This window comes from Castor canadensis, chromosome 9 (assembly GCF_047511655.1).
Source record: "Castor canadensis chromosome 9, mCasCan1.hap1v2, whole genome shotgun sequence".
Classification (NCBI taxonomy): Eukaryota; Metazoa; Chordata; class Mammalia; order Rodentia; family Castoridae; genus Castor; species Castor canadensis.
Window position 1 is genome coordinate 56,356,614 of NC_133394.1, and position 18,479 is coordinate 56,375,092.

Here is an 18,479-nt window from a genome sequence, read left to right on the forward strand (position 1 = left end):
CATAGGGAGAGAATTTATTAATAATGGTATGCATTTCACTTTCAGTATACAAGGTTTTTAGGAATTACTGCCTACTTTTTATAATCCTTGTGAAGGTACTATAATGATCCTAAGTGAAGGAAGCTCAGTATTATGAAAAGAATGAGATTTGAACTCAGGAAATCTGGCAAATGCCCAATATTTTGAATTCCATCACAAAGAAAACAGACAAGTTCCAGAATGGTCTGCACCTCATGTCAAGAATTTAGCCTTCCTCTTTCCTTAATTTCTAAATCTTCTCCATATACAGCCATACTGCAATATGGATTAATATAATAATGCATTAAGACATGAATTTTAACAGTAAAAGAGATAAGATAAAATTTTTATATTAACTCTGTTGGTGAATGGGTATATTTTAATAATTACTTCATATTTTAGATACAACTCAACTAAAAATTTACAAAATAATCAACTGAAAAATACTGAACAGTACTATTTATTTCATAATATTTCAGTCTTTCATCTTTAAAAGCCATAAATGTTTATCGTATTGTTAATGTATGTTAACGTACCTTTGATTCACAAAACCGACGATCGATTCCATGCTGACATACTATTACTGATTTTGGTCTTTCCAGTTCATACTCCCGACATACTACATGAAAAACAAATGTTTGCCCCCACTCCAGGAGACATGACAGCTACAGATAATCAATAAGAGGTTGACAACACTGTTAGCATCCTCAACAAGTGTTACCATTCAGACAATGAACAATATTAACACAACTTGAAAGAACTCAAAATTCTGTCTTATACCTGCTGTTCAATAATCTGTTTGTTAGCCAATGACATCATTTATAAGGCTGGGTTACTGTTCATTTGTGAATGACAAAATGAATTGCCAAAATGAAAACTCATTTCAACTGAAAAATTCTACTTCAACAGCTTCTACAGCAAATATTATTTTTCAAAGTAATATTCACCTTCTTATACAGCTAACTGGAATCCAATGCACACAAAGGCACCTAAAGTCCTCAATCTAATAATAAAACCTCAATTTAAAATTTTGGGATATCTATCTTCAAATTCTGGAAAAGTAGTTATTTTGAAGATTAAATTACTTGTATTTATGTAAATAGAATTGTAAGTAAGCATATGTCAATTTTTCAAATCTTGAGTTTAAATTAATACACACATTGGCTTTATAAGTGAATTGTTAACAATAAACATATTGAGGGATGCGTATACAACACCGTCCTCCCAAAGCAGCACATAATTTCTACTATTAGATAATATGAATTTCACTTTTAAAACATACAAAAAAAAGAACAAACACAAAGTATCCACAGATGCATAAAGCACACAGGAAAGAGTAATGCCAACCATCTTGTGCAGAAAGAAAATGTCATGTTAGAATAAGGACAATTTATAAACATACAAGATTCTAGCAGTTCTTAGGATAAATGATTTTTTGCCCAGTCTTATAGGATCAGCATGCCTTCATGCTCTTGCCTAGAGAATATGCTGCTTTATGCTAAACCTCCATTTTTAGTTGTATATTTAAGGACAAGAAATAGAGGGGAGTAAGGAGAAGACAGTTACAAGACTAGTGCATATTGAATATTTCTTTTCAGACATTTTTATATACATCACTATACATTCTAATATTACATTCAGGTATCATTTGACTCTTAAGATATTCCTTTCCAACTCTAGTCATAATACTATTTTTTGCTACCATCTTACAATTTCTTTACACTATATAGAGTGCCCAGATACTTTAACATTCTTGCTACAACTACCTAAGCACTTTCTTGTCTATTGATATGCCAAGGTAGGGATTTGTATTAGCACAAATGTATGACTCAACAGATGAAATGTTACAATAATAAGGCCATTCAACTAAATTTCTAGAATTAAATTCTAGAAATTAAAAAATGTTCATGGCATCTGAAACTTCTAACAGAACGTATCCAAAAGGATACCTAGCACTCTAGACCATCTTCGCTTACCAGTAAATTTATTTTTTAAAACTAGTATGCATTATCACTAATAATAGGCATAAATTATATTATCTTGCTTTGGGACATGATAAGTACTGTGCTGTCTAATCCTTACCATGGAAAGGATTACTTTCAAATTCTACTTAGAAATATACAAGAAAACAAATTCCTTAGAGAATTATTCCACATACTACAAAAAAAAAAAAATTGTTCCAATAGTGGAGGAACTAACTAGTATAATATATTTACTTGATTTCTAGATCTGTTCTCATCTTGAGTTTTCCCAAACAAAGTCTCAAATTCTCATATTATATGGAACTACATAACATTACACTACATAAAACTTGTGACTCAACTATTGCTAAGAAAATGTGGAATGGCAAGAATGCCTTTCATCAGAAAGACATTGGTGGAATGCAGTAAACATTCAACCTGGTACACAAGTTATACTAAAGAAGGTGGGTAAGGAAAGGAAAAGGAAAATACATTAGCATACAGACTATGAGAATCTTACCTGTGGTGCAGTGACCTTAGCTGTAAGGCTTCCAGCCTGCACATCAATCAGCCATGCATATTCTAAAGAATCACTTCCTAAAGGAAGACCTTCTGTTGAGAACATAGCATGTGCTCTCAGCTGGAGACCTGACAAATTGATGTGACCTTCCCTGAGCACATCATCCACAGGGGGTCGCTGCTGAAAACAAGAGTAAGACAGTTAAGAAACTTAAGAAAGTAACACTGCAGTTTCTGATTGCTTTATTCCCCCAAAGATGAACGATAAAATCACACTATCTAGAAAATAAGATTGCAGAATCCACAAGGTCTTAATGCAACCTTGCATTCATAAAAATCAAGTGAGTTAAACTTCTTTGGTGACAATATCTATGAGAGCCCACACACACAGAAAGACTGCTAGGTCCCAAAAAATATGCAGATTCTCATTGTTAACTGCCTCTAAGAATAAAAAGAAACTAAGAGTATTAGTATTAGTATTAGTCAGGGAATACAAAAGGTCAATCTTTGTAGGAAGGCTGGGAATCATGAAATTAAAATATCAAAAAGAAGACAATGGGGGAAGAACAAAGACCATCAGGATCACAAAATATATAAAGGGAGGAGAAGGGGAGACCATATAGATTTTGAGAACAATGTAAAAAATAATTTTATCTCACAGGGAAAAATCATATGTTCACTACCAGAAAGAAGCATATATTTCAGTGGGAAATTTTCTAAGACATATTCAGAAAGATAAAGGATATATCTTAAAACAGGGTACTCCATGGAACTAGTTCCACAGAACATTATTAAGAATACTGAAGCTGGGTGTCATGGCTCACACCTGTAACCCCAGCTACACAGAAGGCAGAAGTAGAAGGATTATGGTCCAAGACCAGTGTTGGGGAAAAACAGCATAAGACCCAATGTGAAAAAAATTACAATGTACATTGAGACAGTTCATGGATACTTTACAATCTAATTTCAGTATAGTATTCTTCTCTGTGTATATGTGTAGGCCATCTCTCAGGGTTTATATTCCTGACTTTCAACACATTTGTATAACTGCCTTGTTTAAAAACAATTTTTTTAAAGATAGGGATTAAATTGAATTCATAAGGACTCTTTTTTTTTTTTTAAGTAAATTGCAAAATGTGGCTTCAATATTAACTCTAGAAGCTTCTCTGGTACAATATTTTATTTTTACCCAAACTGTATGACTTTATATAAAACTATCTTATTCTGTTTGCATCAGTTCCCTAACCTTTCATCTGAAAAGGCTAGAGAATGGTCAATAAAGTTCTCTTCTGGTCAAAATTTGGAAGGATTGTTTTTTTGCTCAAAAATACATGCAAATCTTGATGTGTCCTAAGATGGAGCCTACCTAATAATCCAGTAAGGACTATAACTTAAGTGTTATTATGGCTGGCACCACATTGTAGACTAAACTGCAACTCCTAAAAGACAAGACTCACAGTTCTGAAAACTGTGCATGTGAGATTTTTCGAAATATGGTTTATTGCAGATATAATCAAAGTAAGATGATGTACTAAATTAGTGTGGACTTTGTGGGACCAGTGTCCATATAAGAAAAGAAAAACTGAGACACAACAATGAAACCTGTTGAAATTTCTCTAAGAACATGGGATTGAGGGAGACATAAAGGTGAAAGAAGTAGGGATGAACGTAAGTGTCACAATGTACCCCCTGTAAAACTATAATATGCTAACAAAAAAATTTTAAAAAAGATATCATGAATGACATATCTTTTTTTTCTTTCTTTGATTATTTTGAAATATCTTTTTCTTTAATGAATTGTCATTTATACCTTAGGTTACAGAAAGCATGTCTCAAAAACTGATGATACATCTGTGCATGAACACAGTATAACAAAATAAAAGGTAAACTGTTAAATAATATGGGAGCAGGGTGATAGAGAAAAAGAAAGTAACAGAGAGGCATTAGAGCACAATATGTACATGTCTGAAATACCAAAGCAACTGGCATTTGATATTGTTCAAATCAATATACACTTAAAAATTAAGAACAGAGATAGGCACCCATGACTAACACCTATAATCCTAGCTATTCAGAAGGCAGCGATTAGGAGAATCTCAGTTCAAAGCGAACCCAGGCAAATAGTTTGAGACGCTTTCTGGAAAACACTAAACACATAAAAAAGTGGGCAAGAGTACCTCAAGTGGTAAAGTGCCTGCCTAGCAAGCATAAGACCCTGAGTTCAATCCCCAGTACACCAAAAATAAATACAAGAAAAGAGGTTCTGTCCAGGATACCAGTGGGAGGAAAGTAAATGAAGAGAGTGAAGAAGGGAGAATATTGTGGATATATTTTGTATTAATGCATGAAAACAGAACAATGAAACTTGTTGAAATTATTCTAAGAAGTGGGAGGAGAATGAAGGAGGATGAAAGGATGAGTCTAATTAACATATATTGTGCACACATATGCAAATGTCACAATGTATCCTCCCTGTATAAGCATTATATGCTAATAAATGAAAAAAAGAAAAAAATCTTGTAAGTATATTAGAATAAATCATTTATCACATAGATGTTTATGTTTTAAACTTTTGTTACTGGTTAATAAAATGTTTCCCCTTTTATAAATACATTACAAAGTTATAAAGTATTTCTTTCCATTTATAAAAGCAAAACATAAAAAATACAATAAAGGATCAAATAAAAAGCAAAACCAGACTCCTGAAATAATTCTCATATATGTAGCTATACACAAAACTTAATATTAAAGTCTATAGCTTTTAGAAAAGCCATACATTCCATGCACAGAAACTGAACGCACTGTTTTGATCCAATCAATATTAACAAACGATCTCTAAGTCTTTAGTCGTATCTCACTTTCACATTACCTGATAGCTGTCACTGACAAACACACTCAGGGGTGACAGGACAAGTTGCAGCATGGTCTCCCCGAATCCTTTTTTCATTTCAAAACATACTCTTTCCAAGAAAGCTGTAGGGCACTCAGGACCATCAGCAGTTCCATGCTACAGTCAAACAAAATACCACAATCAAAATATAGAAAAAGCTATTAGTGAGAAATTATAGGAAAATAAAAATTATTAGCATAATTAAGAGAAACTGATTTTTCAAGGTAAGCAAGAATGCATGCTGACAAAAACAATTATTCTGTACCCCAGTAAGGACACTAAGCACAAAAGGTGACCTCTGCTATGCAATGCTGATTCACCATATGCAGCATATTGCTCTAAGACCACCTCCTCCCTAATTGGCCCTGCTCCAAATTCCCTGGGTTTGGGGAACATTATTCAGTCCAGGTCAACAGACCCCAGGGCTCAGAGTGAACCAGAACACCATGCTGTATCCAAATGTGTGACACAGTTCAACCTACAATAATTGGTCCACTATCAGGCCCTCAAACTGGTCTGGGTCTCAGGATAAAAGTTAAGAAAATATAAAGTCCTAGGATATCCATCAGATTAGCTGTAAACATTAACAACTCAATACTATGTCAAAATGTCCTAAAGTTACACAGAATAGGAAAGAAGGCGCTAAAATGAAAGAAGAAAACAAAAAGTAAAATCACCAATGATCAGGTTACCGGATAATGAAGAAAACAAGCCAGCTTTCTAAGAGTGAAAGGATAAATCCACAAGTTTTTGAATCTGACTCTTCTTTCTTATATAAGTACACTTGAGCATACCTATACAGTTGCCTGTGCTAGACAGGTGCCATAATACTTGAGACCACATTGATATGCAAAAAACTTACAACGGGAAGACGTCCATGAACTTTGTACAAATTAACAAGTACAGTAATATCCCAAGGACGCAAGGCAAGTGGATGAACTGACTTCGCTGAACTTTCATTTTCCTTTTTGTCATTTTCCATTCCAACAGCAGTCCAACCAGAACTGGATGATGTTGACAGTGACAGAACGGGGCTTGAAATAACCTCTTCAAAATCCATATACATGTCATCTTCCCCAAAGTAGTTTTCCTATAAATATTTTTAAAAGCTGCCATTAAAGACATGAAATAAAATTTTACCTATGAGCCCTAAATTTGTAACCTATACATCTCCCTAAACTCCTTTATTTAATTAAAAGCATCAGGTTTATTTCTGTAATATGAAAAACTACATATGTACCTTAGTAAATAAATACTCAATAGCAAAAACTGCAGAATATTATACAAGTTTAATGAGCTATTAAAAACTTGTAAATTAGATCCTCAAAAAGACCTATGACAGCTCAAATGGTTCAACAGTCTTTAATCTTTGCTTCTCAGAGTTCTGAGGCATGAATGTCCTCTAAGGAAACCTGATCATTTAAAATAAATTTACCTAAAAGCGATTAGTTAAAAATTGTAATTTACATATTCCAGTTGGAATATTTACCACAAATGTTTCAACTGCTTTAATAAGAATATCCAATTTCAGTTACCAATGAATTAAAGCATGTGTTATCAACAGTTACCAATTTTTTCACATTTATCACACAAAAATATTTTAACTATTAATATTGTGATTTACTTTGCATCAGAAATTAAAATGAAAGTTTCAATTTAAGGAACAAATTTAATTTTGATTGAAATTCCTTTTTCTTTATGTTGATTGTATCAGTAGTAAGGAATTCCTATTACAATGTTAACTATATTATCAAACCTGACAACAAAGTCAGTGTTTTGGTAAATTCTACAGCTTAGTCATTGACAAATTTATTTTCTGATTAGGTTATGGGCATCAGGCCATAATATGTTTTCCTAGGAAAGGACAGTGAGAGACTTAAAATCATACAATTAGCGGGAAAAATCCCAAATCTATTGACTCATAAAACCAGTACTCTTCCCTTATTGATGAAGCTCTCTAAGTAAGAAAAGATGCAGCTTGAAAGCTGCTTGAAATCTCAATAACTGTCCTTCTAATCCAGAAGCATGGACAGATTTAAGCACAAACATAAAGACGAACAAACATTGGATTATATCTTAAATTCCAACAGCAAAATTTCCAAACTGAATACAAATGTCTAATTTTTTTGTTAATCGAACTTTTTCAAAAGAATTCAGAGCAGTTTTCACTTCAGATCTAAGTTCAATTTTCAGATTTAAGATTTCAATTTAGATCTAAATTTTCACTTTCATCATCTGGGAACTGTTCCAAAATACAATGCTATCCCAGTCCTGGAGACGGGTTCAGCAGGTGCACAGAAGGCACAGAGGCCAGAGACAGGTACTAAGTGGAAAACATCCTTTTGTCACTTTAATCTGCAATAATCCCAGCCCCACTTCCCCTTTAAACAACCAGTCTAAGGGGTCAATGTACATTGCTTATGTTTACTAGCTTAGAATGTTTACCAACAAAACAATTATCAGTTCTTATTTTAACTAATCCTTAATGATCTTAGTTTACAAATCTCTTACTAATAAAAATTCCCTTGGAAGTCATAATATATTTAACTTTAAAAAATATAGATTCCTATAGATTGTTATAATGGAAAGAAAGATTATTCAATTTGCTACTATACCAATTTCTACTTATCTGACAGAAATAACACATATTAAAATCTTTAGAGAATACTAAATGCCCAATGTAGTAGAGGAAATTTACTAATTTTTATTAACTGTATCACGACTATGTTCTTAAAGAATTAGAAAACACTAAGAACCTTTCTTTTTTTTCATTGTTTTTGGACAGGATCTCACAACATAGCTCAGGGTTGTTTGGAATAATTGATCCTCCTGCTTCATGCTCCTGAGTATTGCGATTATAGGCGTGCATCACCATGCCCAACTTAACAGCCTTTTATGAGTTAACAGATTTGTACCAACCGAACATTGTACTTTTAAAATTCTAACACCCTTTAAAAGCAAGCCTAATATTACATGTTTAATGCTGGGTGCTTAAGTTTTCTTTCTCTCTTTTTTTTAATATGTAACTTTCATCTGTAAAGAGTTAATTTCTTAAGGATTCAATTTAAAAAATTATCACAATGTTAACCCAAGTATAAGGTAAGTGGTAAAATATTACATGGTATTTTAGGACTAATATATATACACAAACATTTAAACACAGTTATAACACTTTCATTTGATTTTATGACAAGTAGGCTACAAAATTAAACAATCTTTGAAATAAATTGCAAACACCCCAAGAAAAAAAGTATTGGCTGATAGAACCAGGAAAATGTGTTCTTTTGACAAGTTGTTAGCATGTATGAATTTAAAAATGATAAGTTATATTTATATAACTTATATTTATATTTATATTTATGCCTGGGGAAAACCCCAGGCATAGGGGTGCATTTCTATACTCTCAGTACTTGGGAGGCTGAGGATTGGCAGTTGGAGGCCAATCTGGGCTATTCAGTAGGACACTATCTCAAAACAAAACAAAGAGTTCTCTCAAATAATATTTTCCTAAAGATATTTTGTTTTATGAGTACCAAATAACAGGAGACCGCCACGTATTTCCAAGCTAACAATTTCTATTTATTGAATTATACTCATTTCTGAAAAAAAAAAATTTCAATAATAGTTTAAAAGGTGATGCTAATAAAACAGAGAAGCAAGGAAAACTCGTATATACAAGTACTGGTTTCCAAAACTACACTAAACAGTACAGAACTAGTAAGCTTCTGTTAAATTCTATTAAAAGTATTTTTAACAAGGGAAATATATGTGCCACACATCCCCTTAATCCACAGTTAGCATTTGCTATTACCAACATGCTATCACTATGAAGTCTAAGATTTCCTTCTCCCATAAACAAAAAGTACAATGACACTAAAAGAAGTCAATCCAGAAAGGTAATGTTAGTGGTAGTGTTATCCAACCTATATCTGCAGAAATGACATGAAGTTTTAATATGACTGAAATGACTGTAGACTACTATTTAGTTATGTTGTCTACATCTGAGAAGAACTACCATTTCCATAAAAAGTCCTCATAAATTTTAAAGCATGGTATAAAGAAGTATATATTCTTCTTAGAATTCTTTGTAATGATGATGCCAGAGCCAGGTTTTGGGTCTTTTTTGGTTTTGGAGCCTTTTGGGAGATGTGTGTATGTTCTAGAAATCATTTTTTTCAGTACAATCAAGTATAGTGTAATTCTTTATAAACAGTTCTTTAATTTTGATAATTAAGGAACTACCACATCAATTTCATGAATTTTCACGTTTCCTTGATTTTTCTCATCTACATATGTGAATTTCATTACATATTTTATAAATGATATACATAATGCCTAACTTCCAAAAAAGTTTTAAACATAAGTTACACATTAAAACAAAAAAATTAGGAGAAAGACATTTAAGCTAGAATAGCAGTCCCATATCAGCATGGCACTATATGTACAAAAAGCAGGAACTTAAAGAAATACATATAAGGAAACATAGAGTGCATTGAGCTGCACAAATTTTTCCCTGTCAAGTTTTAAATATACATTTAGTAAATGTCAAAACTCAAAATTTTACAGTTTGTTTTAATAGACATTCAATACAAATTCTAATTTGATGGTTGCAAAACTAGCATTTTCTTTATTGGAACACAAAATTTTGGTCAAAACACAGTAAACTATTAACAGAGGCCATGTCTTTGGAGTATTTGGAGTAGAATTTATAAAGAACCTTAAAATTGAAGCATATACTTCTTTCTCTGTATTTTTCTATTTTGGATTTCTTCGTTTTGTTCTTTAAAAAAAAAAAATGAGGTTCAAGGGAGGCAGAGACAGAAGGATTTCACTTCAAGGCCAGACCAGACAAAAAGTCAGCGAGACCTATCTCAAAAATAAGACCAGTGTGGTGGTGCATGCTTGTAATCCCAGCTACTTACGAGGCAAATGTAGGAGGATTGTGGTGCAAGGCAAGCCCAGGTAAAACCTTGAGACCCTATCTAAAAAAAAAAAAAAAGATTGGGTGCACAGCTCATGTGGCAGATTGCTCAAATAGCAAGTGTAAGGTCAAGTTCAAGCCCCAATACTGCACAAAACGGAAACTTCAGACCTGATATGGACATGGCAATGCAACAAACATCAACACTTCTTTAGTAGTATTCAAAAACTGATGTCATATCACTGTAACCACCATTAGCCTGCTGATTAAATCATTACTTAAAATATAATTCAACCTCTTTTAACAATAGCTAACTACATCTTGATCCTGTTACAGCTACTCACATGCAATCCCAGGAAAGGCAGATGTTGAAGGAAATACTTGAGGAACATTTTAGGTCAAACAATGGTCACACCTAGAAGAATGTATGTGTGTGTATTTTCCCACTGAACCTAAGAATTACTCTTTTAGGAATCCCTTTATAAAGTGCAAAGGGAAAGACCAACAACAGGAGAGGCAGACAGAGAAACATTGTGGTTCAAGCCCAGCACTGGCAAAACATTAGTGAGAGCCTATCTCTAACAAGCCAGACATGGTGATTCACACCTGTAATCCCGGCTACTAGAGAGATGGTAGCTAGCTGTGCAAAAGCTGGATCCTATCTGAAATACAAACTGAAAGCAAAAAGATTGGGGTTGTGAATCAGGTGGTAGAGTACTAGTGTACCAAGCATGAGACCTTGCATTAAATCTCTAGCACTACCAAAAATAAGTAAAATAATAACAAAATAAAATGTAAATAAAATCAAATGCTAGGGAAAGAAAAGGTAACCAACAGAAATTCTAAGTTCCCACAAATATTAATCACATACATTTTCCCTTGCATCTTTATCTTAAGCTATGTTATCTCACATTTTATAACAGTTTTAGTAAGCATAAAAGAGTAACTTGAATATTGAAATTTTATATAACTTCAAAACCCAATTTAGCCAGCACTTCCTCCAGAAAGTCTTCACTAACAAGCCCTGATCTTCTCTCCCCAACCAACATTTATCATCGTAGTCCACAATAAGTTACTCTTTCTTATTACTGTACATTATATAATTCTCTGTTAACTAAGTACTTATTATCTCTGCAGTTATGAAATTGCAAAAGGAAGCAAATAAGTCAGCACTATAAAATTAGACCTGCACAAAAATCCCTGCAGTAGAGATCTACTGTTCATGATGAGAGATAATCTCTCTTTCATTCAGATATAGTTAACAACCAACAGTTCAATGAAAACCAAAGACAAAATAAATTTGCAAAGCCCTGGGAAAATGCAAAAATTTCATGAAGGTGGTCTGAAGTAATGCTGGAATACTACTGTGATCACAGGCAAAGCTATCAGTGATAAGCAGTATCTAAAAGTTTAGAAGGGAGTTACCAGAAATAGTAAAAAATTAGTAAGACTTAATAATAACTTACATAAGGCTTTTCTAAGGTTTATTTGAATATTAAAGAATAAAAGTTTTTTCTAGAAAAACTGAAGTCCTCGAATATTCTTCCAAATGTAATCTCTCTATGTAAGCACAATAGAGATATTAACCTTAAAGCGTTCTTATACTGTGCAATCACACAATTTCAGTAGAAAAACTACAGCAAAGGATCAATACTTGATTCACTCTCTGATCAGAAATGTACTGCACATTTATTCAGAACTGAAATTTGACAGGCATATTCTGATACAAGCCGATTTTCATGTATTTATTTCTATTTTTAAAATAAAGCTCCAAATAAATCTTAGCTCATTATTTATAACGAAATGTTTTTAATGGATGTACTGGAAATACACTTTTCCTGGTTCCAATTATTCCCAGGTAACAAAAAGTACTTCTAGTTGTACAGTATATATGAAGTGTTAAAATTTGTTCATGTATTTTGTTTACTTATCCCTCTAGCTAACAGATACTTATCATCTTGATCTCTAGCAACTAGTAATTTCCTAAAACATAGTTAAAAAACAAATTTTTTAAAAAGCTAAACTGATGAGCTCTATTTTTACTATGTAATTTTGTAACTGATTAGCATTTCAAGTCCTGTCAACATATAAAATACATGCTCAACAATTTAAAATATCCAATTGGCTATTTCAAAAGGCCTCAATTATCAATTGCATTTTGAACTACTTTGCCAACATTTAAAAACAGATTTTCTTTTAAAAACCATACCTTTATACATAAAAATGCATTTAACAGAGGTCCATAGAGAGTTATCTGAGAGTCTGGGGAAAGTTCCATTTCTACATGAAGTTTATCAGGTGGAAGTTCTGAGGGATCAACAGGAGGACGTGAAGAAGTACAGGGAGAAGAAACAACTCTGTCTGATGTTTTCTGGCCTGGCCTTAATACAGATAGCATTGTTTCTTCCATTTCTGACACTGTAATAAATTGAGGGGGAAGATTAATATCTGAGGGAAGTAGAAAATGATCTCCTAAAAGTCCTTCAAGGAAGTAAGAAATTTTACTTTGCAAGTATAAAATCAAATAATCTTGATATAACTATACTGTATAATGAAAACAGACCCAAAAAACCAATAACTAAGAAAGGAAATAAGGAACAACTTCACTGAATATGGAGTTAAATGCATAAATCAAACTGCACAGGAAAATGAAAAGTTCTTGTTAACATGAGCAACATTCTTAATTAAGTCCCTAAAATATATACTTGGATAATAAACAGGCCTTAGCTATATTTGGGCATAAAACTAGAAAGTTGTTTTCACAAAAATACCTATTCAAATGCACTGTGACCTTATTAACACTATACATATGAAGAATTTTGAAAACTATTCTTTGAAACTTAACACATAAGACAAAAACACATACACATAGAAAAAAATCAACTGACTCTGATTTTTTTTTTTTTTGGACAAAGGAATAAGGCAAATTACGTTCACAAAACTATAAATTAAATGATAGCTGTCAAAATGTAAGAAACTAGTATTTCACAAAATCAAGCATCTTAAATATGCAGATTAATAAATGCTTTTCCATCTCTGCTACTTCAAGTTTGCCAAACCTTGAGAAAAGTACTTATACCTTTGCTGAGCATATGTCTTCAAGTCCAAAATTTCAAAAATTACAGTAGCTACCTCATACAGTTGTTAATAAAAGGTAGCTATAATTATTCCAGAATATTTAAAAGATTATATATTTTAGAAGAATAAATGAATTTCTAATTGTCTTATGTGTTTTTGGAATCTGATGAATATCAAATAGCAGCTGTTTCATTAAAAAAAAAAAACTCTTACATGATTGTTTTAGCTGTTCATCTGCTTTTTGTGGATAAATTGGATGCCATGCATAATCAATTGTAAGCATGACGCTTGGGACAGTCCAGCATTCAACCCATCCAGCCCTTTGAAGAGTAAAAAAAACAGTATCTGGTCAGATATTCATTTCCTTCATTACATGTAAAAACTAATTACAGATAACTAAATATTATTATTATTTGAAAGAAGACACTTCTCTACCTATAAGCACAAAGTACTTAGGTCATTAATTTAATGTGCTCACTTTTCCTGAGTAATGTTGCGCCATCTGGGCTTAACTGTTTTCTGGCCACTCTGACACTCAGCAGGAATAGCAGCATCATGAATCATCTTATTTGTATGGCAATTCTTTACCAACATAAATAATGAATATTTACTAGGGTGACAATCTGGTAGAAACAAATGAAGATCCACATCTTCCCCCTAAAAAATAATTTAGAATAACCCAGATAATAAAGTTAGTACATAAATATGTCAGACACTATTTACAGATAATCTATACAAAGTGTAACAACAATGAAAATATATTCAACATAAATAAAGTTTAAATGGTATATTTTAAACTGAACAGTCAGGTAAACACTTGGAATAAGATTTTACATTGACAAAAATTAAATTGTAAATGCAAAATAAAGAAAAAGCATTAGAAAAAGAAATGACATAGTTCCTCAAAAACAGTGAAAATATTGTCTTCGATCCATGGATAACATTGATATCTTACGTGAAACTCATTTTAAAATTTAAAAAAATAAAAATAAACTTAAAAATAGAAAGAAAAAAAAAAAAAAGCCAGGTGCAGGGGCTCACACTGTAATCATACCAACTTGAGAGGATCATGGTTGGAGACCATCCCAGACAAAAATTTCACAAGAACCCATCTGAAGCAATAAAAAGCTGGATACAGTGGTACCCACCTGTTATCCACCTATGCAGGAAGTGTAAATAGGATGACAGCAGTACAGGTTTCCCATGGCAAAAATGTGAACCCCATTCAAAAAATAATGAAACAAAAGGGCTGGGCTTTGGTTCAAGTGGTAGGGGGGGAAAAATGTGGCACGTCTGTAACCCCAGATACTCAGGAGGTACATGAGGCCCTATGTTCACTTTCCTATAATACAAAAAACAAACAACAACCAGAACAAAACAAAAATAAAATGAAAAAAACACTCTACTCTCTAATATAAGCTCAGGTGAAATATGTTCTGTATTTTTTTTTCATTTCTAAAGTATCTTTTTTTGACTTTTAATAATTCTAAGTTTGTATATGAGAGAATCTTCATTGTGTTTCACTTTTTTCTTATAGATCCTCTACTACTTGTGCATTTTGATGCCTATTGTCTTAACAAACAGCATAAAAGAGTGGCTAAAAGAAAACAGATCCCTAAGCTATGTTTACAGAGTTCAACATCCAAATTGGCAATTCACTAGCTCCTCAGTTCTTTCTCTCTCTCTCTCTCTCTCTCTCTCTCTCTCTCTCTCTCTCTTTTAATGCAGTGCAGGCTGGTCTTGCATTTGTGACTTTCCTGCCTCTGCCTGCTGAGTGCTGGGTCTATAGGCATGTTCCACTACACCAAGCTACTGCTCTCATTGCTCATTACAAGATTATAGTAATAAGTAGCTCAAGAAGGCTGTTTTGAGAATTAAATGGTTACTACATGTAAAGCATTTGGAACAGTCTCTGGCACAAAGAAAATGTTTGACATGCTTCATAAGTGTTAGATGTTCCCACTACTATTGCTACTTTTACCACCATAGCCTATACTGCTACAATTGCTAACATTAGGTGTTCCACAAAGTTGTGAGCTTGGGAGACATATATAAGAGATGTCTCTTCCATAAAAGGAAGGAAAAGTATTATGGTTTGTCCCTGAATTCAAGGTTCAATGAGGAATCATATAAGGAAGCATAAAATTAGTTCATAGACCATTAGGGCTTGAACAGATTCTTAAGAGAACACACAGAACAGACACAGAGATAGAAATGACCTCTAAGAAAACAATCAGCTCAGGACTTTTTTTTTATATTAGCCAAATTCTTAAGGGCAGTTAATTACAAAAAGGAAACAGTGGGAATTCTATGACACTGAAACAAAAGGGAAGAACATTAAGGTTGCAGTGGGATGGGCATGGAAAGGTAAATATAGATTGGGAAATCAAACTTAACTAACAAACTTCTGGAATAAACAATGCACCCAATTGTACATACTCTTAAGGAGAACTTGGTATTACATGTAGCGGGAACAAAATCCGTAAAAGGCAAAGAAAAATCAATGTTTAATGTTTCCCCACAGGCTGCCAGATACACTATAAAAAGAGAAAAAAGCAAATTTACTTTCAATGTCAAAATTTAAATGGAAAAATTATTTTCAATGCATATGTAAACAAAATTCAATGTAAGACAATATGCAAATTCCAATACAAATTCTAAAATAGTTCTCTGAAAGTTTCACAATGGAGAAAAAAATCAATTCTAGTATCTACTAAAACTCCAATTTGTCACTAGCATGTATCTTAGTAAGTTGAATAATTAATATTTAAATTTTTCTTACCATTTTCCTGTTGTTTAGTGGAACAGTCAATCCAATTGTGTTGATTAGCAGCCCAAATCATTTCAAATTGATGAAACATGATTTTAAAATTCCATGTATATGGAACAAATGAAAAAATGTCTGGAGCACTATCACTAGACCAGTCTTGAATTAAATCTAAAATTATTGGGCATACCAAACAGAAAGTAAAGTTAAAGTTCAGAAAACAAAACATAAGAGATACTAACTAGTAAAAAATAAAATTTTTCTAACTAAAAATAACCTTTATATTGAAATATTTTAAAGTGTCTAAGATATAACTAAATGATCTAACAATAAAGAGACATCTACTGACTAGTCATAGTTCCACACAAAAAAAAAAACTCTTATACATTTACTATATTATTTTCTCCAAGAAATTTTAGAAAATAGAAAAAAATTATCTAATAGTCCACTATCTGAATAATCAAATATTGTGGATACATTTCCTCCTACTTATTTTTCTATGTAGATCCTTGATGTGTTTTATGTGTTGCTTTTTCACTGAAAAATATTTCCCAGGTTAATTTACACGCACTAACATATATTTTACACTAACAGTTCATTAAAAATATTTGTCTTAAGGTTTATTTTACTGGATACTCTTTTTAAATTTTTGTATGACATCCAATATTTCAGAGTGTACTTTTACGTAAGATGTTTTACATATTCAGTATTACTTTGTCAGAATAGATTCCAGAAGTAGAACTTATGGGTCAAATTGGACAATTTTCCAGGCTATTATAGATTACAAGATTGCCTGCCAAGAGAAATGAATCTACTTATGTTGCTACCAAAAATGAATACATACACACTTATTTGTGTCCACTTCTGCATTATAGTTAGTAAAAGGTGAAAGTTTTATGTGACCTAAAGAGAAACCAGAGTGTCCTGCATTGCATTTATTTTGACCTATCTAATTTTTTGTTCTAGGTTATTTTTTTGCCCCGGGGGCATTGTGGGGGAAAGGGGAGGACTTGCTATTGCAGAAGTGAAAAATAATGTCTCACTTTTATTGACTTTCTAAATTACAAGTACAAGTGAATGTTTTTTCACGTTTATTTGTGAAATATCTACTTAGTATCTACTGTATGTCAGGCTCTAGTTCAGACTCTGGAACTGCAATGATGATTAAAACATAGACTTAGTCTTTTTAAAATTTAATCATTCATCTTTGTTTACTACTGATGTATGTTTTAATAGTTGCTTTTTAAAACTGTGTTCATATGCTTAGTCAGTTTATCTTTTGGTATCTTTATTTTTTTTTAATATCAAGAAATAAAATGTCTATATTAACATATTAGCACTGGTCTTCCACAGTGGTTTTCACAACTTTTTCTTATGACCCCGATATCATTTCCATGCATTGTATATTCCCCCAATAATAAAGTTGCACTCCTAGAAATGTCAACCTCATCTTTGCATACTCAAAGTATACAGCACAGGGACACTGCATATAAATTAGAACTTCGGTGTGTATGTGGAAATAAGGAAACTGAAAGCAGCATTGTTATAACACTGATTTTGATACCAGACAGGGCTGAGTTTACATTCTGGATTTATTAGCTAGGGAATCTTGAAAAAAATGACTTAAACGTATCAGTTTTCTTATAAAATGGGAAAACTCAGACTTATTAGGAGGACAGAGATTACTTAGGCAAACTTTTAACAAAATAACTGACACCAAGTAAGTGCTCCACAGATGGTAGCACTTTTTATTAAAGATATTCTAAGGACAATTGTGGATAAAAACTACTAAATACTTAAAGTAGTTTTCTTTGAATTTTAAAGGGCATCTTTAAACTGAAAAACATAAGTTAGATTCAATAATGATATCAGAAGTTAACTTATCTTGCCTATCACATAAATCATTTAAAATTTAGCTGCACATGTGTGCACACAGAAGCTGGCACACATTTTTAAAGAGAGAAATTTCTGCCTCATTAAAACAGCAAAATAAACCATTTAATGCACGTTTCAATGAATTAACATTAGATTTAAAGTCTTATAATATCAATAATATAAGGGCATATGCTATTAACTGTTCTATTAATATGGAAGGGAATTTAACTTATATTTACTTTAAATATACTTTGATTTCATTTAATCAGCATTCACAGGTGGTTCATCATCCTTTATAATATTTATGCTTCACTTTCAACCTCTTACTTCTAACTGTCACCATACCTACCTAGTCTAACTCCATTCCTCTTTTGAACTTTATTCTTAAGCATAGCAGTCTAGCACTTGGGAGATTCCCAAAAGTCATTTCTGGAATTAACAAACTCCATT

The 18,479-nt window shown here is 32.4% G+C and overlaps 1 protein-coding gene across 14 annotated transcripts in view; it reads right to left on the reverse strand.

Moving 5' to 3' along the window:
* The window catches only part of Bltp1 (bridge-like lipid transfer protein family member 1), a 230,242-nt gene that overhangs the window by 154,194 nt on the left and 57,569 nt on the right, over nucleotides 1-18,479 (reverse strand). For 10 of the 14 annotated variants that reach the window (XM_074041667.1, XM_074041670.1, XM_074041679.1 and 7 more), the window contains 10 exons: nucleotides 16,170-16,325; nucleotides 15,827-15,924; nucleotides 13,866-14,044; nucleotides 13,601-13,707; nucleotides 12,519-12,727; nucleotides 10,311-10,370; nucleotides 6,251-6,478; nucleotides 5,368-5,505; nucleotides 2,500-2,679; nucleotides 555-683 (listed from right to left, as the gene is read on the reverse strand). In XM_074041667.1, the coding sequence (XP_073897768.1) occupies nucleotides 555-683; nucleotides 2,500-2,679; nucleotides 5,368-5,505; nucleotides 6,251-6,478; nucleotides 10,311-10,370; nucleotides 12,519-12,727; nucleotides 13,601-13,707; nucleotides 13,866-14,044; nucleotides 15,827-15,924; nucleotides 16,170-16,325 (1,484 nt within the window). The remainder of the gene's footprint in view (nucleotides 1-554; nucleotides 684-2,499; nucleotides 2,680-5,367; nucleotides 5,506-6,250; nucleotides 6,479-10,310; nucleotides 10,371-12,518; nucleotides 12,728-13,600; nucleotides 13,708-13,865; nucleotides 14,045-15,826; nucleotides 15,925-16,169; nucleotides 16,326-18,479) is intronic. The other 4 variants (XM_074041678.1, XM_074041671.1, XM_074041668.1 and 1 more) reach the window with 3 other exon arrangements.